This window comes from Accipiter gentilis, chromosome 11, assembly GCF_929443795.1.
Source record: "Accipiter gentilis chromosome 11, bAccGen1.1, whole genome shotgun sequence".
NCBI lineage: Eukaryota > Metazoa > Chordata > Aves > Accipitriformes > Accipitridae > Astur > Astur gentilis.
This window is the reverse complement of record NC_064890.1, coordinates 34,422,787-34,446,376: the sequence shown is the minus strand read 5'-3', so window position 1 is coordinate 34,446,376 and position 23,590 is coordinate 34,422,787. Positions and strand designations below refer to the sequence as shown.

Here is a 23,590-nt window from a genome sequence, read left to right as displayed (position 1 = left end):
AATAAACAAGATAATTAAAGCCTACTAGCTCTAAAATAAAAAAATAAAAAAACCAAACACCCCAAACTTTTCTTAGCCCAGGCTTATTCCACTTCACAAGGAAAGAAGCAATATCCTCACATTCCATACGCATTCTTGATTTTGTTGTAATATGCTTACCATCTATTCAAACCTAAGATGTTACCACAGCTATTAATTTTAAAGCGTAAATTAGATTTGATGCTGTTTCAGTTAAAGATTAGAAAATGATCTTAACATATAAACTTTGTACCAATTATTAGAAGATTCAGTAGGTCCTAAAAGTCACCACAGTTACTACAGTGTTGCCAGAAACTTGCTCTTTGTAGGTTATTAGTTCTGACATCTGTCCAGATAAGCTTTCAAGTTAAACAATCAGAATTCTGTATTAAAACTGAAGAACAACATTTACCTGTCCCGAAATAAACCAATGTATTTCAGCTCAGCAGCAGTGATTTAGGTCATTTCTAACAAAAAGCTTACAGAAAAATAATCAGGAAGAGAAAATACGTTAACATTCATCGCACTAATTGTTCACTGTATTTTCTGCAGTAAAAAGGAGTTTACCCTCTGAAGGAGGGTGAAGGAGCTCAGAAACTTTGACAGACGCCAAACTCATCTGCACAGTTACTAGTATCACAACATAAGTCTAAGAAAGAGCAATTTTAAGGTGGCTATGCTTCCTTTCACCTGCTGCTCGCTCTCCTCAGAAGAGGCCTAATGAAAATTTTGTATTATTAAAGTTCTGTTTTCTTTTGAGCAGATTCCAAGCAACTGACAAGACAACATCCATCCAAATAACTAACTTCTAATTGACAGGCATTTTAAGATTTTAACAACCAACATATTTAATTCCCCTGAATAAAGCTTTATAGCATGAACGGTAACTAGCCTTGATCGTGAATATGTTGACTGTATGATTACAGTACAACTAAAACAAAATTCCCCCTCCAACTATGTAAAATATTCACTTCAGACTTAAAAGCAAGGCCTCAAATGTCTGACTGAAACATGCATTACAATTCTTATCTTGAAGGGGGAAAAATAATTTTTAAAAGTAATCATTAAAATGTCATCCATTTATTTGTTTCCTGTCTTGCCAATGACTGCAGGATTTGTGACAAAATTAAGCACAACAGATTCCGCAGGTAAAGTCTGCAGTGTTGCAATGAAAGTCTGTAGCTATGCAAGATGAGAACCTTCCTTGTAGTGTTATTCAAGGATGGACAGAACTTGTAAGGTCATCTGGCCCATTTCTCTGCCAGTCCTGTCTCACGACCTGTTGCACATGTGTTAGTGTCCTGACCAGGCTAGTTCTGAATGACCCTACTCCCCTTGGCATACTATTCAGAAGGTATACAGGTGTATCTCAGCGGTTTTTGTGCTGCTATCTGCTCTGAATTTTCTCCCTCGGTTTCATCTCAGCTTACACGTTAACACAGCCTCTTTTTTTTTTGTTTAAAATCATCTCCTTTTTAAAGTATTTAGGCCCTTCAAAATGCTTGCAAGATACCATTTCCCCTTCTCACCCAAAATGTTGATTTAGCCAAGCAAAACATACTTACTTCTCAAATCTTTTTTAAAATCAATTAGTCCCTTCAGCCTTCTTAACATTTTGTTGCTCTTCTCTAAGCTTCTATTAAGTTGCCCCACCTGTTGCAAAGGCTCTGAAAGTAAAACAGTACTTGAAATACAGTCACACAATCTCATACAAAACCTCATCTGCCCCTCGTTCAATGCATCTGCGGATACAACCTAAACTCACTCTGATTTTTACAAAGTCTATATATCATATTGCAAATTGTTCTTCCTGTCAGAAGCATGCACAAATCCCTTTCATATGAAAGGGAGTTGGGTGCACACAACTGACAGGATTATCAGGCCCATGGTATCACTCCTATCCCTTTTTCAGCAATACTGCTTTCCAGGTTATTCCCTCACAATGAATACCTGTTTTGGATTACTGTCCCTCAACTGTTTTAGCTTGCATTTTCCAAACTAAATCTCATTTGTACTTTCCAACAATGTGCCTTATTTCTTTAGATAACCTTTTCTTTTCTGCCCTGACTTGTGTTTAACTCTTCCCACTAACACTGTCTGCTAATGTCGCAAGTGTGCTATTCACCTTCTCGTAAAGTTAATCAATCCAGACAGTAAATATGCCTAAAATGGCTAAACTTGTACCACCATGTGCGTATGTAAGCACTAACGTTACTGGTTTAGCACCTAAAACTGCTGTGACTCACCAAAACTATTCTTAATACTTTGTTCTATTTTTGTTTATGGTCCCTCAACCAATTTTTCATTCGGATTACTACCCATATACATAAATAATTTGTCAATGAGAGACTTTGAGATGCATTTGAATTTTAGAAAATATGCAAAATATTACTACAGTTACAACCTTCTCTTCATCCACTGGGGCCTTGAACCTGCAATCAGATCTGGCAAGCAAGCCAGTCCTGTACTTCTCCATACTCACTGACCTGTGTGCAGATGCTGTTGCAGTATCAGATCCTAATTTTAAACACTGAGCAAGAATAACAAAGACAACTATTTTAAAGTAATTTTGCTTGGAAAATTCCAGGCTGCTTATTATTGTTTCCCTAATATTTCTGCCATTATTTTGCTAGGAACAGAATCCCTTAAATTTATCTAGTTCTTCAGCTCATGCCTTTTTTTTTCCCCTCCCCCCCCCCCTTTTTTTTAAAGAAATCAGTACTATTATTCAATTTCTTAGTAGCTTCTTGAAGAACAAATGACTTATAAATCTCTTCAGATCTTTCAAGAACCCCCTCTATTTGTTGTCCATAACTATTTTATATGGTCCTGATTTTTAACTGCTCACACTTTTTCATCCTCCTATATAAGGAATTCCAGGAAATTCAGCATAATGGCTTGTCTTTACAATAACTTTATGCAACTTCTCATTTATGAGCTGACCTCTTTCCTCTCTGCTTGACTTCCCCTCACCTCCCCAATATTTACAACAGCGAATTTTTATTCACCTTTAACTAGTATGAACCCCTTTCTGCTGCCTTTACCGGAAGCTTACAATACACACCTGCTTCCCACCTTTCAGAAATTCTCTGCAGAACTGAGACTTAAACTTAATTTACCTTACACTTAGTCCTTTCACATAATTTCTCCTAATGCAGATAAATACCTTTTAAAAGCAAACTGATCTTTAATTCAGTTAGGCACACTTCATTTGCACATTTAGTTTACAAGGTCTCTCACTCTCCAAGAATAGATGAAGACCCACAACAGAAATAAATGTATTGCTTAGGCTCACATGAAAACCAACAGAACCTTATACTAACATATGAGGCCACATCAGCCCAATTCTTTGTAGGGCTGTAACCTAATCAACCATTAACACAAAAAACAGGCTATATTTCATGTTAACTTTCTTTTCACCTACTGTGTGTTTACCAACTAACAAAAATGTAAAAGCATGCCCACATTACTGACATTTACATTTATTAGCCCATATTAAAATATTTTCATTAACATTATAAAATAATCTTTAGAGGAGCATTTAGAAAATGCTTTACTAATTCACCTCAATTGAGATGAAACATCTAATTTGCACTACATCCAAGGGAATTACACTCTCTGATGCTGTAGAGCCTTACAGAACTACATTAACAAGTACAGTCTATCAATGGTTATCGGCACTGTGGCTTTTGACTGCTCACTAAGACCCACAATGCATAAATTACTTCACCTGTCAGACAGCTCAAAGCAACACAGGCACAAAGTTTGAATGGTTCAGACCTTCCCTATTATAAACAACTTTTTCCAGTGAAAGAAAAAAAGAGGGAAGTTCAAGAGAGAAGGGGTAGATAGGATTGTCTATCATGTATTCAAATATCACCTATCATAAAGCCTATCAGAATTATATCATAAGTTTAAAAAATTCACACCTTTAATGAAGCCTAACATACATTCCCAAAGGCAGCTAGCAAAATTCCACAGCAGTCAAACTGAAAAAGTTATTTAAACAAAAAAGACACACCTCACAACTGCCTAGAAAAAACATAACCTGATGAATGTTTTGTAAAACATTCAGTTTGATCAAGCCAACAGGACTACTGACGTCACACAAACAATTCAACTTTCTAAATTATTTACACAGTAATTTTAAGTCAAAAATTACAGCACTATTGGAAATAACACAGCAAAACGAGCAAGTGGTCCATGTAGCTTGAGATCTTATCTCAGTGAACATGGTATGCCAGATGTTTAGTAGAAAAGAAGCAACTTTCATCACAAACCGTCACAAATCCAAATCTGCAAATGTATTCCTGTAGGTGCACACCACTGAATGCCTCTGAATTCAACAGGGTCCCATCTGCCATGCAGGTCCCTCACTTTACATGACACACAACATATAATTGGATAAAAAAAATATATAGAAGTTGATAGGCCTCAGTTTGTTTGGCTTTGTTTGCAAAGTCATTACAATAGTGAGGCCAAGATTATAGTCATACTTGAGACTCAAGAGGAACATTTTTTTTCCAAGGGTAATTGCTCAGCAGTTCATGAAAATCTAGCCCTATAAGAAATGTCAGGTTATGTTCTTCAACACAGATAAACAAGACCCTTTTTACAAATTTATCAGTAGAGCATTTTTTTTCTTTCCCTATAACCAAATTCCCCCCCCAAAACCTTTTAAGGCTACAGCTAAACGAACGTCAACCTAGCAAAGATACATGTGTAAATACAGTCTTATTACTGCACATGTAAGGAGGTGAACTCCACTGGGAAACAGTTCACATCAAACTTAGATTACGTGAGAAGCAACAGTGAGTAAAGCAGTAATTTAGAAAAAACAAAACAAACAAAAAAACCCCCATCCCAAAAAAACTCCAACCACTAGAAACCAATCCACCCCAAAACCAACAACCTTGACAGTTTATTTCAGAATGGCCTAAGTAAATCACAGAGATTATGATAAAACAGACATTTTTAAAGATTCTTCATCTTAACTGTTTATCAACTTTTTTTTCTAAATTCCAAATAAATAAAAAAACCTTTCAATTATTTGTATGTAATCATTTACACATATTTTCAGCAACGATATTTTAAATAATGTCAATACCAGCGTGCTAATAATAAAAATAACATTTTTGTATGTCTGATTCTAAATTAAAAAGTAGTATCTTATTAAAAATTCATAGTCATTAGAAGGCTAAATTAACATTAATTGTGTTAACTGTCACAGCATATAAAACACAAATGACATACAACCTTCTACTGCAAAAAGTTAGGCCACTCAAACACTTACAGAATATGGAAATAAAAAGGAAAGGGCAAAAACCAAAAAACTGTCTTTTTGCAAATTATATGTAAAATCAAGCCAAGCAATAGACTACATGGTCCAACAGAAAAACTTAAAAAGCAAAAAACTGCTTTGTGTGATCCAACAAATCTTCAGCAACACTATCTCAATGCTATACAGTAGAGGGGGGGGAAAAAAAAACCAAAAAAAAAAAAACCAAAACCACCAACAGAGAAGGACATCCTAAAGTGAGCTTCCCACTTCATTCCTAGGCCTGCTAGCAACCATAAACTTTGCTAGAGCTATTAACAATGGTAATTTATTTTCTTGGTCTGGATCTTAAAGCAAACATATGTCACCACCAAAAAAAGAAAAATTCAGTAACTACAGATACCTGACTAAGGTTTTTCCAGACATCACTGTAACTCAATAACTGTTCCACTGTGCTATGAACTCTACAGCTTCAAGCTGGAAGTCAATCTAGGACAACCAATAGAAAGTGCACCTGTACAATTACTGCATTTCCTAATTCAGAAGGCCAAACTAGAGGCAGATAAAGCTTGTGTGTACTCAGATCACCAAAACAGAAGTCCAAAAGCCCATACATCTTTTGTACATAGTGCACACCTGTATTATCGTTAATTGCAATGAAAAATATCATTTATGCAATTCAGAAACAGAAAATTACATTCCTTAACCAACGTACATAAAACTTTATTCTAAATGAAATGTAATTGTCTACATATAGCATCTAAAAACACTATATATGCAATAATTTTAAAAGCTTTCACACAAAGAATAATCACCAGAAGTTAATAAAAAATATTTTTTTTAAAAGTCATCTAGTAACTGAACAGTACCACACACAGAGATTTAAAATATTCAGTATGAACTCCATGCTGCATTAAAAAAAATAATCTGCATCACAAAAAATAACTTGTATCATTTCAAGGAATGTAATCTTGTTTTTTAAAACTGCAGAAACCTACTATTTTTCAAGTGACAGGGAAAAAAATTATTTAGCTTTTTGTACTCTAAAATAAAAAAAAAAAAAAAATGTATGCTGCTAGTAATTGGTAACAATAACAATGTAATTTATCCAAAGCAGTCTACCCTTCCTGCAGATGCATTTTCATTCAATGTCTGACCCCACTGAGCAGTAAACAAGTTCACATATACCAACACCTTTCAGTCCTCCAAATATTAACCTAAGTTTCTGTAACTACAATAACACGTCTTAGTAAGAGTCCTTTAGCACCGTCGTTCTAAAACAATCAATAAAAATGGCTCTGACATATATTGTTTATATACTTGGGATCCCTTCAAAGTTTAAGGCTTGCAGATGTAAAATACAAATAAAATAACTAGAAAACAGAATTACCTTTAACTGATCACTGCACCAGGCCAGCAAGGAATTACAAGTTCCTTCTGCTTTATTTTACAGCATTTTTTAAGAGTAGGGATATTTTTATTATTGCACACACTGAAAAGCAAATAGAATCCCACACTCAAAAATACCACTGCAACAGCTTGATAGCACTCACCGCAAGTAATACTGTTTTAAAGCGAAGGCAGCGTTAGAACAACTTCTGGGAAAGTTAAACTCCTCTACAATTTCTCCCCACTGATTCTTCTCTGATACCTGTCAAAAACAACACACAGGCCGAGATACACAACGTACACATAAACATGTCGTCGACAGCGAACATCGCGAAAACCCACAGGCTGCCACGAAGCAAGCAGATGAAGATATAAAAAGAAAATAAACACGAATGTAGATGGGATTTAGGACTGTGTGTTTCACTGACAGTCGGTAGTATTTCCCCTTCGGGAATAATCCCGCTTCTCACCGGTGTTCCACTTTATTTATTTTTTTAGATAGATATTTATATGGATTTTTTTTTTTTTTTCTTTCCGGGGGGGGGGGTGGGGGGTGGGTACGGGGACGGAGCCGGGGCCACGACGGACACGGGACAGGGCCGGGAGGGTTTGTATTGTTTTGGGGTTTGTTTGTTTTTGTTTTTACTGCCTGGACAATAACCAATCGGGAGTCCCTCTGTCGCCCCCTTTTAAATCCTAACGCGGTCCGTTAAAAACCCAAAGAAGTTTAAAATAATGCGGGGAAGTCTTGGCGGGGGCGCCCCCTGGCCTCCGGGGCGCGGGGGAGCCGTCCCGGGGGGTCCCCCCGAGACAGATCCACAGACACAGAGAGGCCTTTCTTTTGAGGCCTACATTTCTGTCCCTAGCCTTGAAGCCTAAAGATGGCTATTTGATTACACACCGTCTTGGGTGCCCCTTTTGTTATTTTTCTGCGGGAAGGGCTCGGAGGGCAGCGCCCGGCCCCCCCCCGGCTGCGAGGATCGTTTCCTAGCCCATGCTCCGTGCCGATTATCGATGTTAAACATGCCCGCTAATTTTGAGTTGCACTAAAACTGCGCTCAGACTCTCTCCTCTCTGTCTCTCTCCCTCTGCGAGAGGGAGAGACACACACACACACAAGAGCTGCCAGCACAAGCGAAAAGAAAACTGCCTCTCGCCGACCGGAGCTCTCTGCTCCCTCCTCGCCTTCTCCCGGGGAAGGGGGGCAGGGGCCAGGGGCTCCGGCGGAGGCGGGGGAGGCAGGAGCGGGGTGTGCGCCGTACCCCCGGATCCCCCTTCATCGCTCCGCCGACAAGGCCAAGCCACCAACCTGCCTGTCTGCTCGCTTCCTTCTTCCACCCCCCACCTCCTCTAACCGGCTTTAAATAGGACGGTTCCCGGCCACCCCGGCTCCCCCCGCCGCCCCCGGGGGTCAGAGGAGACTTTTGGGAAGAGGTTAGTGGGAGGGAAACCCAAATTAAAACTTCCACTCACCTTCCCAAATCCGCCTAAAGTGGTGACTCTGGTATAGAGAGCGTGAAGATCCAGCTCCTTCCCACCCACCACGGGGATCTTCTTAAAAGGAGACCTGCCAAAGGAGATACACACAAAACACCACAACTTGTCAGCTCTGCCCCCTTTTCTCCCCTCGCTGGGGCTGCCGTGTCCTTCAGGGAAGGGGCTGGAAGTTGGATCTGGTCGGTTTAAAAGCCTCCCCCCCTCCCGTTCCATCTCCCCATTTTCCTCACCCTCTGCTGTGGTGAAACTGCCGCAGCTCGTCCAGGAAAGCGAGTCCCTTTCTCCGCTGGTCTGCGTGGTTTTTACCCGTCGAATTTGCCATTTTTGTATTAAAAAAGGTTCTCGTAAAAAAAAAATCCAATTTGAAAAAAAAAAACGGCCGACAACAACAACAACAATCCCCGGCTCCTCCTTGTCTTTAAGAGACCCAGGTGCCCGTGCTCGGCCGGGGATCAGCCATGGAGAGGGGCTTGTTTAAAAAAAAGTTTAAAAGGAATAAGGGAGCCCAGAGAGTGTGGTAATTGCGAGTCCTGTCTCCACACAACACACAGGCAAAGAGACAGGGAGGGAGAGGGGCACCTCTCAGTAATTCCTCCTCCCGCTGCTGCTGCCTCTCTCAGCACCACAAACCCAACCGATCCAGCCTGCACATGAGACTCAACATGGTGCTGCTGGATCACACAATGAATTGGGTTACTGTTGTGGTGGGGTGGGGGGGGGAGCCGGAGTGAGGTATTGACAGTGTGTGTGTGTTACAGCCGCGGCTCCATGCGATCTCCCTCTCCCTCGCTCGCTCGCTCCCTCGCTCGCTCTCTCACACACACACACTGTACAGCTACGGCAGCGGCGGCGGCGGCGGTGGCGGCGGCAGCGGGATTCACTTCTCTTCTCTCTCAGACAAAAAGATCTGAGGCCGCCGTGCTTCTGCCTGGACGAGAGCGCAACACAGCGGACCCCGGAGGCCTCTCGCGGTACTGCAGAAGGCAGCTCTAAAGGCAAAAGCCAGCACAGCCCCAGCAAGCAGTTCCTGGCGGGGAACAATAGGCTCCTCTCGCCGCTAAGGGCTCATCTGCAATGTGCCGCAAACTTCACACAAAGCCGGGCGGAAAGAGGCGAGGGAGAAGGAGAAGAGGGGAGGAAAAAAACGGCTACTACCGGTTGTTCCGGGGCTAGGGGCCGGGGAAAGGGCCTTCCCTTGCCAGGCTCGCAACCGATCGGCCTCTCTCCGCTGGCTGACGGCGGGGGGGGGGGGGGGGAGTGGGGGGGGGGCGGGGGGGGGAGGGGAAGGGCAGGAAAGGTGGATTTTGGAAAGCGGGGCCGAATTTTTTAATTGGACTAAACCCAACGCCCTGAGTTCAAGGGGAGAGAAAACAACAACCGAAGGGGGCACTGGTGGATTTGGACTTTTGAAAAACTTTCCGAGTCCCCCGGCCTGAGGTGTTTCCAAGGGCAGGAAGTCGCCCCGGATGGCACGGCGGGGGCGGGGGCGGGGGGGGGGGGGGGCGGCAGGAACCCCTCATTTCGAGGCGTGAGGTGTTGAAAACTCCCCGAAGGAGAATGCCGAGCGTTTTACCGAGTAGGGGGTGCCCTGGAGAGGTTTGCCAGCAGGGGCCTGAGCTCTGGCTCGCTCCATAAATTTTTTATATTTTTTTTTTTCCTCCTGGAGATCCTGCGGCCTGTAACTGAAGTCCTTTAGGACTGCTGTGCTCGCTCTAACCAGCCTATATATTTCCGTATATTGATGAATGGAACATGCAGCATAAAATTAATGAAGGGAGAAGGTCTTGGCCCTCACCCTGGATGGGCAGTAGCCCCCCATGGCACTGCAGGCCCCTTTCCCCACTGCCTGCGGCGTGTACGGTGTTGGCGAGCGCTTGCCTCCTGACGTGTTTTCCACACGGGAGCCCAGGAGAAGACCTGCACGCCGACCACGGCGGGGTCCGGTGCCGCCTGGGGTAAACGGGAGCGAGGAAGGGCCCGTGTGGTGGTCAGCACCTTCTGTCGAACCTTTGCTCCTCAGGTAGAGCAAGCGGCGACCCAGGTGGGCATTTGTCCTTCCCTGGCAAGCAAACAGAGCCGCAGGTGAGCGCTTGCTCCAGTTTAAGAGACTGGAGGAACATTTGCCCCTCGCAACCAATACATTGAAATCCAAGGCCAGATCGGGCCTTTAGTTTTTGTTTTTTTTAAGCAGAACTCCTCATTAAAGTCAGTAAGGAGCTGTGTTTTAAAATCAATGGCACATTATGGCCCCAAATGAGCACTTAAAGAGGCAAAACTATAATTTCTTTCTACTCCATGTACTAACTTCAGAAAATAAAACATTTTTTTTTACAAAGAATTTATTTTTTTTCCTTTTGACTTGAGTGCTGTTTCAGCTTGAATATAGCCATAGAGACAGAGATATAGTAAGATGCTTGGTAAGATTTGCCCTGGGCTCACACTTCTTGGCCGGGGCGGGGGGGGAGGGGGAGAAATCCCTCGGTTTCAAATTAATACTCTGTCTTGAAAGTCGCCCTCTCTGTGTGGATGGAGTGGCGGTGTGTGGATTTCAGTGTAAGGAATGCATAGCGTCTTACTCGCTGTAGCATTAAGAGTCCCCCCCCCTCCCCCTAAAATTAGACCTGCAGCAGATCCTGGTCTGCAGCTCGTGTTCTGTGGCACTCCTGAGTTTCTGCTATTTCAGCAACAGTATGCCCAAGACTCCCACAGCCCGGATAATACGAATGAGGGAGGTTTAAAACCGGCGATGGAGGGGCTAGATCGCTCTTTCAGACACACAGAGCTAAGCCTTCCTTTCGCAGGAGGGCGGTGGTTTTTAATCATGCCTTAAAATTCCTTAAAAGCAGGGGGTCTCCCCTCCGCGAGGGGCGGTCGGCAGAGGTGAGTCACATTCCTCGCCCGGGCGCCGTGTGGAAGGGCGAGCGGGAGGCAGAGGGGAGGATAGGCAAATTGCGTAGCAGGGCTAGGTGGGTTTCCATGCTAAGCACAGCAATTGCGCACGGTCCCTTACGTAACTGTCAGCTGGGGATTCCCTAGAGGGGGTCACTTTATTCAACCATTACACAGACCCCGGCCGCCGCTCCGGCGCGCCTGGGGCCGCCGTTGCCGCCGCTACTGAGGCTGCGGCTAGAGCTAGCGCGGCGGCTCCTCACAAAATGGCGGCGCCCATGGAAGCGGCAGCCCCATTTTGTGCCCGGCAGAGCCTGTCAACAAAACGCCGACTTGGCCAAGGCTGAGGAACAGAAGGCGGCGGCTCGTTCGCGTTACAGAGAGCGGAGGGAGGAGAGCGAAGGATTTCACCGCCCTCCCGCCGCCGAGAGGAGACTTTCTATCAAGTGTGCGCGTTGGGGGAGGGAGAAGAGGGAGGTGAAGGGGGACGCGAGCAGCGAGCGAGTCAGAGGCTGCCTTATCCCAGCGCGGAGCTGCCGGAGCTGCGGCGGGGCGGGGGAGGGAGGGAGGGGAAGGCGAAGGCAGGCGGCCTTGGCGCTGCCCGCGCCGGCTCCGCCGCTCGCCGGGGCCCAGATCCGAGGGCTCCGGAGGCGGGGGGGTGGCTGGGGGAGAGGCCGCCGCCGGCGGCGGCGGCGGCGCAGGGCCGGGCGGGAGGGCGGGCGGGCGGGCGGCGGGAGCCCGGGGCTGGCCGGGCGAGAGGTGCCGCTCCCCGCTCTCGCCCTGCCGCGCAGCCCGGGCGGAGGGGACCGTGGCTGTGGGGTTCCGGCGAACCTGTAATGAATGACAGGACGACCTAGCTCCTTATGTAGCTAACTAGGTCACCGCCAGCACTTAATTACTGTTTGTTTCATTTTAGTGCGTGCCTTATGAATAAACCGGCTATTAGGCTGATGCTTCAAGTAACACTATCCAGCACCAAGGTACAAAATGTCTGTATTGGACTCTGATCTTGTGATGCCAGCTTGAGAGTAATTGCTGTTTTACATTAACGATGTCTTGGTTCTTATAGCTCGGTTCTTCACCTTACAGCTGAAGTAGTTGGTGATCCCCCAGGAGAAGGTCGCGAAGCTGATGCTAGTGTTACACCACCGGTTTTGTTGGTTCTATACTGACGGGGGTTCCCCTCTCTTTTTGAGGTAGAGAAAGAGCTTGCGAGTTAAGGCTTTTTCTTTTTTTTTTTTTTTTTTCTTCCTCCTGATTTATCTGTCTTAATACGCATGCATTTTAATGGTGTTAAATAAAGGTGATGACCTGTTTCTGGTGGAAGTGATAATTTTTAAATATACCAAAATTACGTTGATACTTAAGAATGCCAAAAGAATCTCTTGTTGCATATTAAAGAGTCCCAAGATTAAATGCAGGGGAAAAGGGAAAAAAGTCTTGCTATTTAGGAAAAAAAAAAAAATATTCCTTTTACTGATCTCTGTAATAGTACCTGTCAATGCAATTTGCCTTTATTTAAATTGTAAAATAAAACCTGTGCTATTATAAACTGCTTATAAAAGTTACTATATACAATTAATTTTGATGTGTAAATGTTATGTGTGGAATGAGCATTCTTGCAGACAGGCAGTGCAGATCCAGTAACTGAATTGTCACTATTCAGTAGTGGTTGGGTGGTTTTGTTTTGGTTTTTTGTGTGTGTGTGTGTGTTGGCTGCTTTTTTTTTTTTAAGTATCACTGTGCTAAGTGAATCTTGTGTTGTAATAGCTGTATCTTGTGTTGCAGTTTCAAACTTTTTTCTTGAATCTTTAATATGAAATTTGGGGCTTATTACCGATGTGCCAAACTGCTGCTATCCAGAGAGCAGGCCACAATTGCTCTTGTCAGTGTGCCACTAACTCTGCATTTGCTTTCTGGTGGGTGAAATACTCTTGCTCATTTCCATTTTCATTTCTGCTTGTGCTGCTCTTGACTTGTGGCAACATTACGTTTTGATCAGAGTAACTAACTAGTATCACTAGCTGTATGCTACTTACATTAAACTGTAAATCCTTAGAAACTCAAGTTAGTGTGTTTTATTTGTTTGTGTGTATGTGCCTGTGTGTATATATATGTGTTTTTAGAAAATGCAGCCTGTTAGATGGGCTAGAGAAGACAGCCAATTCACTGTTAAGACTGCAGACAGTAGCGTATAATATACGTGCAGCCTGAAAATAAACACAAGAATTATGGGATGAGCAGCATCTGGTAGAGGAGAAAGGGTCAGAAAGCCAGTGGTAGATTTTAGTGACATTCATTTCAACCGTTTTTATTAAAAAATGTTGAGGTGTTGGAATTAACTGCATATGTTAGGCTAAAGACTTCAGTGTTTGCGTAGATTGCTGTGACAAATGTATGCTTCGACAAGGGGCATTTACTTAGCAAGGTATTAGTCCTACCCCTTGTTACTGAATAATTTTTAAAAATTCTTTATTATGTTTCAGTGTGCTAGCTTCTTTTAAAGATGCTGCTACGTTGTATAGATGGTAAGTGGCTAGTCTTCAGTGGTGCAGTATTAAATCATAAATTAAAGGTCTTATGCATGAAAGGAAATGCTAAACAGTACAGCAAAGGTGGGAAAGCAGATGTACAGTATTACAGGCTACTTCTGCACACTTGGACAGAATTTCCACTACAGTTAGTAGAACTTAACTACCCCAGCAGGCTTGGTTTAGATAATCTTTAAAAAAGACAAAAAAGCTTTTACATTGAAAAGAACCAACTTCTTGTTTACTTAAATGACTTATGATACTTCCCTCCTAAATCTCCTAAAGTGTCGTGTGCCTTCCTCATTTCAACTTTATTTTTATGGTATTGCTACTTAGGAAATAAAACAGAAGGAAAAATGAGCTACATAAATGCTGTTGTTCATACTCAAGTAAATTGGTTAAACACTTTAAAAAATGTTACCTGTAATTATTGTAATTTTCTAATACTTGCCATTCTTCACAAAGGTCCACCTCTCAGAATCAATTTTATGATCATCTAAACTCTAAATTAAAAGCACTTCAAAGTTGAGGGTTTCTCAGTTGTGCAATGAAGTATGAAACATGAAGCAGGAAAACCCTAAATGCAACTGAAGAAGAAGTAAAAATAAATATGTAAGTGCACTCCCACTTGATTTCAAAACTGCAGTGCTTTTGAAATCTTAATTCTTCTGTAGGTCCTGACTTATGTGTTCTGAACACTTGGGGTTGGCAAGACTTGAACAGTAAGTTTAGAGAGATTATCAAATTCATCTTTTTCTTACAGGTGAAAAATATTTGCTGCGTTTCTTAAGTTATCATACCTATAAGGCAGATGCAGGCCTTAATGGCGGAAAATGTTTTGAGGTTCTAAGCATTGGTCTGCAGCACAGAAGTCACAAACCCATGCAAGTTTTTTAAAAAGAAAAAAAAAACCATATTTGCCCTTAGTAAATTACCCGATTCAAGCATTACTTTGTGATTATCTCTGTGTTTGTGTGATATGGTGGATGGCATACTTCCCCTGCCACTATAGCTGTACATGTTCCCTGAAATAGCACTAGTGTGATTCATGTTTCTGGTTGGATGTGTGAAAGTTTGATTGAGATGCAAAACTGAGAGAATTCTTCTGAATGTTAAAAAGGAACCATGCTCAGAAATACAGAAATGATAAGGTTAAATTTGGTTCAAACTTCAAGGGTTTTTGTAGAGTAAGAATGATGGTATCACACACGGGTGGGGAAGGTCTAGTTAACTTAAATCAAAACCAAACCTAGTAACTTCATAGTGTCTGTTAGAAGTCTAAGTGGCAAAATGCTACTAGTAGAGTTCTCAGTATTGCAGATTTGCCAGCAATATTTGCTTGTCACGTAGCACTGTCTCATCTTTATATTTTTATCAATTTGAATGGCAGTCAACAGTAGCTAAAAATACGTAGAAATTTCTCTGAGTAAGCGGTTGCCTTAGTTAACTTTTATATAGGCATAAATGAAAAGGGAAGTAGTTTGTGCAACTGTGAATGTGTGGACAGACAATACATGTGACAATTTGTGCATTTCAATATAATACATGCTGCAAAAACTTTTCTGAAAACTTAAGTAGTAAATGAAGGAAATACTCATTAAATAACATCTAAACTAACTAATGTGTTGAAATTGCCCAAGCAAATCAAGTACTTAAAAGCAGTGAAAACACACAAATACCCACAGATCCACTTTTGAAAGGAGAAAATCTGTTGTTGTTTAATTATGATTCTCAGTCTGTCTGTTGGTGATCTACTTAATGCGCAGGTCTTACAGACTGCTGATAGATGAGCAGCATTGCATTGCTGTTGTGTTGCCCAGATAAGAGGAAGTATGTCTATTTTCAGAGTAACTGAAAGGAAAAAAAATCTCAACTGCGTTGGTCAAATGCTGATGGAACACCTAACGTGAAAATTGCACTTAAACCATCGGACTTAAACTGTTTAACTACAGTAGTGCCTAACATAACTGAAAAAAGCTAGTGAGAAACAGTTTTTGAGGTTGTTTACATATAAAGGGCTATCAAATGTAGTCAAGTATCAGTTCCTGTTGCTTGTAGTAACATGATAGCTTTTGAAGCTCTTGGGGGAATCCATGACTCTCCTAATCTCCAGATATTATAAAAATGTTTATGAGGCTGAGCTGCTACTATTTCTGAATTTTGAACCTTAACATGAGTTCAGTCTTACCCAGAGTCTTGTTGCAAATGGAGAATAACCAAAGTTAGGAAAAAGTAGAAGAAATAGAATGTATATATGTTCCTGTATCTTCCATCAATTCTTGATCTTGGGCCTTCCAGAGCCACAGGGATCACTGTGTTTAAGAGCAGCTGATGCACAGAGCTGGAGCAGTGTGGTTCTGAGCCAAGATGTACCTAATACTGTTTAGAGGACAGTGAACATAGCCCCCTAACCCCTTACCAAGAGGCAAAAGTACAGTCTCTGGATATTTAGGGTAGCAGTTTTAAAACGCGTTACGCAAACTAGTCTGTTTAGCCTTGTCCTTATCTAGCTTGTGTGCGGAGTGGGGAAACTGCAGGCCAGGGAAAGGTCTCTTCCCTCTATGAGACTCCCTTGCATGTGTTGGAGAACAGTACAGAAGCTGGAAGAATTCTTGCAGTCCTGCTGTAGAAGGAAAAAGGGAGATTAGAGAAAATGCGGGCTCAAGCAAGGGAGTGAGGAAAACCTGGTGATTTTGGGTGGGCCAACCCCTGCTCTAGGGGGCTTGCAGCAGTGTCACAGGTGACTTCTGCTAAAGATACGTATCTCCTCAAAAGCAATTACTGTACAGTTTTGTTTCCATCTTTTGCTGATTCAGGAATAGTTAGTACTGCAGCTATTCACACTTCATTTGTAATCTTAAGACTTGCTTTCTTGTTGTAAGTATTTTATTTCAGTTTATTGATCACAAACTTCCAGTGACTTAAGTCCCATGCTGCACTGGGTGCTGCTTGTAGTCAGTTCCCCAGCATAAATAGCAGTGCCCTGAGCTTACAGTACGGTCTCTCGGACTGAAACTTCTTCCTGTCTCATTTCATCCTTCATCAAGTTACTCTAGTGTTGGTTTACAAAGTCAAAATAGGTTATTTTTTTTAATGCTACAAGTTTAGCTCGATTTATAAGGCAATAAAAGTAAAGCAAGCTGGTCTGTGAATGAAACCCTTAGAATATTGTGTTTGATCTGTTACCTCTATTTTAATAAGTCTGGGCTCATTCTTCACTTTGCTTTAGGAAAATGAAATAATGTCATAGTTTTTCCTTCGAGAGGTTGCCAAGCTATTACATAGCCCCCATGGCGTTCCTTTGGAATTAGTTGTGCTTAGCGCTTAGGAAAATGGAGTTGTGTGTCCTTAATCCAGGTGTTTGTGTCATGTTTGCAGTACTATACAGAAATGATAGTACCTATTTGATAGTGCAAGTTTCCCCATGTTGTTTAAGAATTGTGCTAAAGAATCCTCTCCTTTTGCCAAAATTTGCTAATTTAGCTTTCAGGGATGGTTTTGAAATGATCTTTTTTTAAAGTTTGGGTAACTAGCTGTGGCCAAGTTCATACCAGGATCAATTTACTTATTTATAGAAGAAAATACATAGACATTCGCTTTATGTTTTATTTCATCTGCCAAAGAGTTCTTGACTTTAAACGAAAGTCTAATAGTTTCTGTCTGCAACTGAACATTAAAATTATGTATAATTACATACAAATATTACCATACAAACATATAAAAATTAAGGTGGAAAAATTCAGTGCTCATTGAGTTTTCCATCTGCGTGACACCATGCAAGTGTATTATGATGGTCCTTAATTATATGATCACTTTTTTTAATGCATGATCCTTATTTGAGATTGATACTGCTCACTGAATTAAAAAAAAACCCAGAGGTTATGCCTCTGTATCTGCATGATGTTTAAATGTTTATCTGAATACAGATTTTTTTTTTTTTCCCTTCCATTTTCTTACAGGCTTTTCTAGAGTTATGATTACAAATGAGTTCCCAAAATTCCGAGCTAGTAGCATTATCATCACTGTAATTCTGGGAAAGCTAAGTCACAGAGGAATTCAATACAAGAATGGCTGCTAATTTGGGGTGTTCTTCATTTAATCAAAGCACAGTTTCAATGGATATAATTTACAGGTTATTTGAGAGTAGAGGTAGCTCAGCAGTAGGAGTGCTAGCCATAACTTCAGAGCCACGTTAAATTCAGCCATAGGCTTTTTCGTGAACTTGAGCGTACATGCTCAGTGGTCCTGTCTGCATTATTAGGGTTTTCCTAGTGCAAGATTATTGTGATGCTCTGTTCTTGCAAACATTTGCAGTGCTGAGAAGCTGCAGTGAAGAAGGCTGTACACGTATGGTAGATACCGCTTGGTATTTCTGCATTTATTTTCCAGAGGGTCAAATTCTCGGAAAATGCAAAGTGCTTCTTTAGAGGCCACCAATGCCCTCTGAGAAACTTGCTGCTGTGTGTAAATCCCCGATAAAGACAGAAATAGAAATGGGGTGCACCCAACAGGATGCATTTGCTGTAGCTCCCAACATCACCCATCCCTCCCCTCTCCCCCGAGGCTTGCTGCTGGCTCTTTGCACTGGCCTGGGTGCCAGAAGAGGGAGCACGGAGTCCAGCGGAGCCCCAGCCTTAACTGCAGTCCTCACTGCTGCCTCAGGTAGGAGTAACTCTGCTAGGACCAACCTGCAGCATTGTGGAGGCCATGGAATTTTCAGAAAACCCAGCTCCTAGCTCTTAATGCTTTTTTTTTTTTTTTTGTAATTATTTTTTTGCTGTGCATCCGCAGCTTGAGATTCAAAAGATGATTGCTTCATCATGAAGTTCAATAGGAAAACTGCCCAAAAGGCATATCCCTGATTCAAAGTCTACTCTCCCACTAAATTTCAAATTCTCTCTTCAAAGTAAAGGCCTTTTCAAGTACATTAAGAGGGCTTTTTCTGTACTTGAGTAAAAATGGGAGTTTTTTTCTCCCCCAGGTTCATAGTTAAATTCTTGTTGAAAATTTCTTTTTCAAACATCAGCTGGAGGCAGACACCTGGCCTGGAAAACTTAATCCCAAGTAGTTTTAAGTTTGGAAAAAAAAGCACATCGTCAGTTGTTTCTTCTTAGAAGGTGTCTTGGAACCTGAAGTCCTATCGAAATTCAGTCCTGAAAACATATCCTAGTAGCTATTTGGCTCTATTTGCATTTATAGTCACTATATGCAATGTGATTGCAAAATATCCATACACTGGGCTCAAATACAGTAAGTCAGCTATCTTGTAATATGCTTAGCTCATTCTAATATAATGCTAATTACTCAGAACAACACTGCTCAGTACAGAGTCAGTATATGAAGGGAAGGTAGCAAATCCTGTACTTGTAATCCAAGTAGTAAAATATATTCCTTAGAGTGGTGATTTTGGTGCTGGCTTCCTCAGATGAGCTTGGGGCTCTGAGTAGGTGAAGCAATTGTGTTGCGTTAGGTACGTTAACTGAGCCTTCAGTAGTATCTGAACTGTATCCTTTTGCTAGGCAGAGCTGTGATCACCACATTCAGTCCTAACTGTTGTTAGAGGGTCACGGTCCAAGACTGGAAGAGTTTCATCAACCAGCTGGATGTCCTGGGAGAATTCCCAAAGGATTACTTAGTTTGCTAATCTCTGCTCAAGGGGTTCTGGTGGCTTCCCTGCTAACAAAGGCTTAGCCTAGTAAGTACTGCCTGCTATTTATCTTTTTTTTTTTTTTTTCTTATTTGTTTAATTTTTAAGAAGGGACTGTCTAATGAATAGTGAGCTAGTGAGCATAATGTTAAGAGCTTTTTTATCCTCATTGTGGTACTACTGGTTTCAGTTAGGTGTGAGAATGATAGAAGAGCTTTACACAGCTGTTTGCTTTATTTGTCCTTACTCTCTCCCCATCCCATTCTCACACAAAATGTTTGGGACATGTCTTGTAGCGATATAATTAGAACACAGAGAGCTACTGCATGGTCACATGCCTCTTATCTGAGGTAGGGGGAAAAACACAAAAAAACCTCCAAAACAAAACAAACCCGATGGTTGAGGGAGAGGGAAGGTTTTCCAGTTGCTTTTATACGATCTTCATAAGCATGGTTACTGTACAATTGAGAGTTTTATGGCTTGAAGTTAATAATACTGTTCTATAAAAACCAAAATTCTTCATTAAATACTCCACTAGGTATTTGGATGTTATACTGAACATTTGCTATAGTGAAGGGTCACCAAAAGTCTGCTTTTTGGTGCTCTTCTGGTCCCAGGGAAGATGCAGAAAGGAAAAGTTGGGTTTTGTTTGTTCTTGCTGGTTTCAGCGGCAAGTTGCAGTTCCTAGGTATAGAAGTCAGGGAAGCTGACGTCTTCTGTGTGCCTGCAAGTGGTTCAGTGCCAGCTGGAGAGAAACAGGCACTTTTTGAACAAATCATTGAAGCAGCTTCAGTATTCTTTAACATCTTTTCATAGAAGTGGAGGGGATGTGATGTTTGCAAATTTTTGAAGGAAAAATGGGCAGGATTTTAGATGGCCTTTTAGGTAGTCCGACAGATCTTCCCCTGCCTTGGTAGATGAAAAAACTCCACCACAAATGATATGCTGTGCAGTCACTGGCCTTCTACAAAGCTGTCGTGCATGCTTCAAGACCACAGCTCTCTGGGTGTCTTGGAAATGGGTTGTCCTGCCTGATGAAGGAGTTTCTCTTAAGTTTCCCCTTTGTCCAGCGCCACAGCAGAGTACTGCTCGCTGGACGTTGGGAATAAATTAAAAAATTGGCAAGAGCAAAGCCACCGATCGCCAAACATATTTTGGGTTAATTTGTTACTGCCTTGGTAAAGCTTGCTGATCTTAAATAGGGAGTAGCAATAAATACTAAACCCCACATCTTTGTAAATGCAAATGAAGTTATGGGAAGTTTAACATTTGGAAAGGAAGCAGTAGTAAATAGGAGGAGCCTGGGTGTGGCAGGAGGAGACACCGCTGCAGGCCAGCTATCTAGGGTGGCACATTTTGAGCGTAAACTATCAAATGCAGCACTGTACCAGCCTCACCGAGTGTGCCGTTCTTTGTGCTGGTGCCCTCCACGTATCAGACAGAGAACAGGAGCTCTGCAAGTCACAGCTCCCGTAGCTTCTTCCAGGACCTGAGCTCAATACCTAAAAGGCGTTTGCGTCTACGTGTAAGTCTGTTGGAACTGGAGTCCAGGAATTGAGCGGTGTTCCGCAGAAAATGTTGGATCATCTCTCAAAATCAGAGTCCTAGTATTCTGTATAATGTCTTACGGATGATAAAAGTAGTCAGGACTTAAGTACTGATAAATAGTTCTCTTTATCATGCTTCGCTCATGTCAAAATTAATTGGGCAAAGCTTCTGCCAATTCACTTCTCAAAGACAGTAAGTAAAGATACTTGCAAAGAAACTCACCAGTTGAGTTCATATTCTGCAGCAGTGTTGCCAATTAATTTTTAGTAAGGGTTTGCTATTTTAAAATGCTTCATATGTATCTTGATCTCTAAAAAATGACTTTTCAGCATTTTTGTAGAGGTTGAAGAAAGAAGTAGATTGTTAATATGAAAATACAATCTTTTGTCTGAATATAAGATACAAGTTACCGTTTGGATGTATATACATTTGTAGTGTTTGATCCCAGAATTCAGCCATCCTAAGCAGTCTTCCTCATACTCCGTGATGTACCACTTACACAAGAAATAAGGATGTGTGGAGAGGAGATGGGAGAATTGCAAGCAGCTGATACTTGCCTCCTTCCTTTGCACATCAGTCACTTCTTAAAGTACACTGCGATTTCAGGACAACTTAGCAGTGGTTTGCACATTGTTGTATTGTTTTAAAAACATTTTATACTTTGCAGTGGTTATTTAACTTACAGACATGAACAATAAAGTTCTGTTGTTTGAACTCCTGCCTGCCTAATTGTAATGAAAGGAGAAGTACGAGCTATGCAAACAGATTTTATTGAAGTATAAAAACAGAGCCAGCAATTTACACAATCTACAGAAATGACATGTCATTACCACAAACTAGCTACTACAGGAAGTAGCTCTTGAATTGTGTGCCAGATTATGTATTAACTTAAGACTCTGCTTACCTCAACACATTAGTTGGGGACAAAATATTCCATGCAATTTAAGAGCCCCTTAAACCTTTGGGGAAGAAAAATCTAACAGACAACTCCTAGCTCTCTTGCTGGACAAGTTTTGATGTAAAAGCTCAAATCGCCTCAAAATATGGAATATAATATAACTTGGGAGGCAGTTGTTTCATGGGATCACCTCTGAGTAATGAACATGTGCATGCACAGTATCTGTATCTCCTCTTGACCAATGTGAGTCTCATGGTGCTGTTTCCTTCTAGAAACAACTGAGATTTGGGGCAAATCCCCGATACTGAAAACCTGCAGTAAATAATTTACATAATGATATCACTAGTAGCTCATGAATTGGTAGCAGTCTGACTAGCAAGTTTCTGAACGGCAGTAATAGCTTCCTCTTGCAGCAGAGTGGCTTTTTACAGTTACACAGTAAATACTCAAACTGATGGCAAACTCAAACTGATGGCAAGTTCTGGAACCACTGCTAGTGGTTAGGTGTCAGCAAGTTGTTCCACCATTGGTTTAAGATACCTTAAGCTGGTGCTGCTTCCAAACAGAAGCGTATCATCCACCTTCATCCTCTCCTTCCTTCCTCTTGGCATTAGGATTCCCACAGCTGTACTGCAACCTAGATAAAGATTAATTCAGCTGAAAATTTAGAGGACAAAAAAGTTACCTTTTAAAAGGACTTGTTGCCTAAGAAGATTCATTGCGTAAAGGGCAGTGTCAGTGCAAGACAAGGTGGAAATAAGCATCAGGGAAAGGCAGGGCTGCCTTTTCCTCTATTCCACCTTCAAAGGCTCCGGCATCCACACCGTTCAGGTACCAACAGCAGGACAAAGCACTGTCCCTCTTGTTCACACTGATGAGGGAGTCGAAGAAACCTGAAGTCAGGGCAGTTAGGTGCTGCTACGAGTTCCTTGCTGCTGTTTAAAAGCAAGATGAAGTGGCGGGTCTTCTGATAAATATTTCCTCTAGTTTGCTTAGCCCAGTTGCCACAGGCATTTTGAAAGGCGTGCACCTGGCTGAATAGTTAATTGTGCTCTTTATTTCTTTTTCAGGGCAGGTTGGGTACAACCGTCATCTTGTGGTATTTACAAGAAAACAGAAAACTTTCATTTTACATGCAGCATGTCCATGTGTTATGGACACAGACGATACAGAAGTTAGTTAAAAAAAGCATTTTGGCTGATAATGACCCTGTTATATTTTTCATCTGTTGCCTGCTTTCAGCTTGTGTGCCCCAAAACTGCATCCAAAGACCTAAAATTTGGCGTCTGTAGGCCTTGGGGGTGGGGGAAAATTGAGCCTAAACATCTATAAAGAGACATGTTTGCTGGATATTTTCAAGACTGAGATTTGGAAATAAGTTTCTCTCTTTCACTTAGGAAGAATCTAAGATACAACCTTTTGGACCATGGCACATCTACATTTAGATTTTCTATACCTATATACTTCTTTTCCCCTTTATTTTTCTGTGGACAGATGTTAAGATAAATGCATACATGAAATAAATTACACATCTAAAGTAGTGGAAACATGGGATATTGTTGGGATGACTATGGTCCCTGCATGTCTTCATAGAGATGAGAGAGACAGAGGACACATACCACGGCCTTGATTTTGGTAAGATTCATGTTTTCAGTCAGCTTTAAAACTGAACACTGAAGTGCTGAAGCTCTGCCCTGTCTCCTCTTGAATCTCCAAACTGCTACCATCCTGTAGAGCCATTGGTTTTGATTTCTGGTAAATCTCATCTGTTTTAGTCTTCTTTCCAGCTTCCACTTCCCCTACCTCCTCTCTGCAACCCTTTGGCACTGCTGCTACAGCACATCAGTCTGGAGATTCATGACTCCCCCATAAGTACAGAGGGAAGAATGAAATTG

At 41.8% G+C, this 23,590-nt stretch overlaps 1 protein-coding gene and 1 long non-coding RNA gene across 5 annotated transcripts in view; one reads left to right on the top strand and one right to left on the bottom strand.

The window, feature by feature from the left end:
• The window catches only part of ARID2 (AT-rich interaction domain 2), a 106,314-nt gene extending 96,918 nt beyond the window's left edge, over positions 1 to 9,396 (bottom strand). Inside the window, exons 1-3 of the mRNA XM_049813624.1 lie at positions 8,413 to 9,396; positions 8,159 to 8,252; positions 6,850 to 6,947 (exon numbers count right to left, since the gene is read on the bottom strand). Of these exons, the coding sequence (XP_049669581.1) occupies positions 6,850 to 6,947; positions 8,159 to 8,252; positions 8,413 to 8,504 (284 nt within the window). The 5' untranslated portion in view covers positions 8,505 to 9,396. The remainder of the gene's footprint in view (positions 1 to 6,849; positions 6,948 to 8,158; positions 8,253 to 8,412) is intronic.
• Positions 9,397 to 11,789: 2,393 nt separating this feature from the next.
• On the top strand, positions 11,790 to 21,256 carry LOC126044496 (uncharacterized). 4 transcript variants are annotated; one of them, XR_007507687.1, is made up of 4 exons: positions 11,790 to 12,051; positions 12,141 to 12,267; positions 14,068 to 14,214; positions 19,122 to 21,256. It is a non-coding gene; the product is annotated as an uncharacterized LOC126044496 (long non-coding RNA). The 4 variants fall into 4 exon arrangements; XR_007507686.1 differs by lacking the exon at positions 19,122 to 21,256 and having other exon boundaries at positions 14,068 to 14,824; XR_007507688.1 differs by lacking the exons at positions 14,068 to 14,214; positions 19,122 to 21,256 and adding an exon at positions 13,558 to 14,061.
• The last annotated feature ends 2,334 nt before the right edge of the window (positions 21,257 to 23,590 follow it).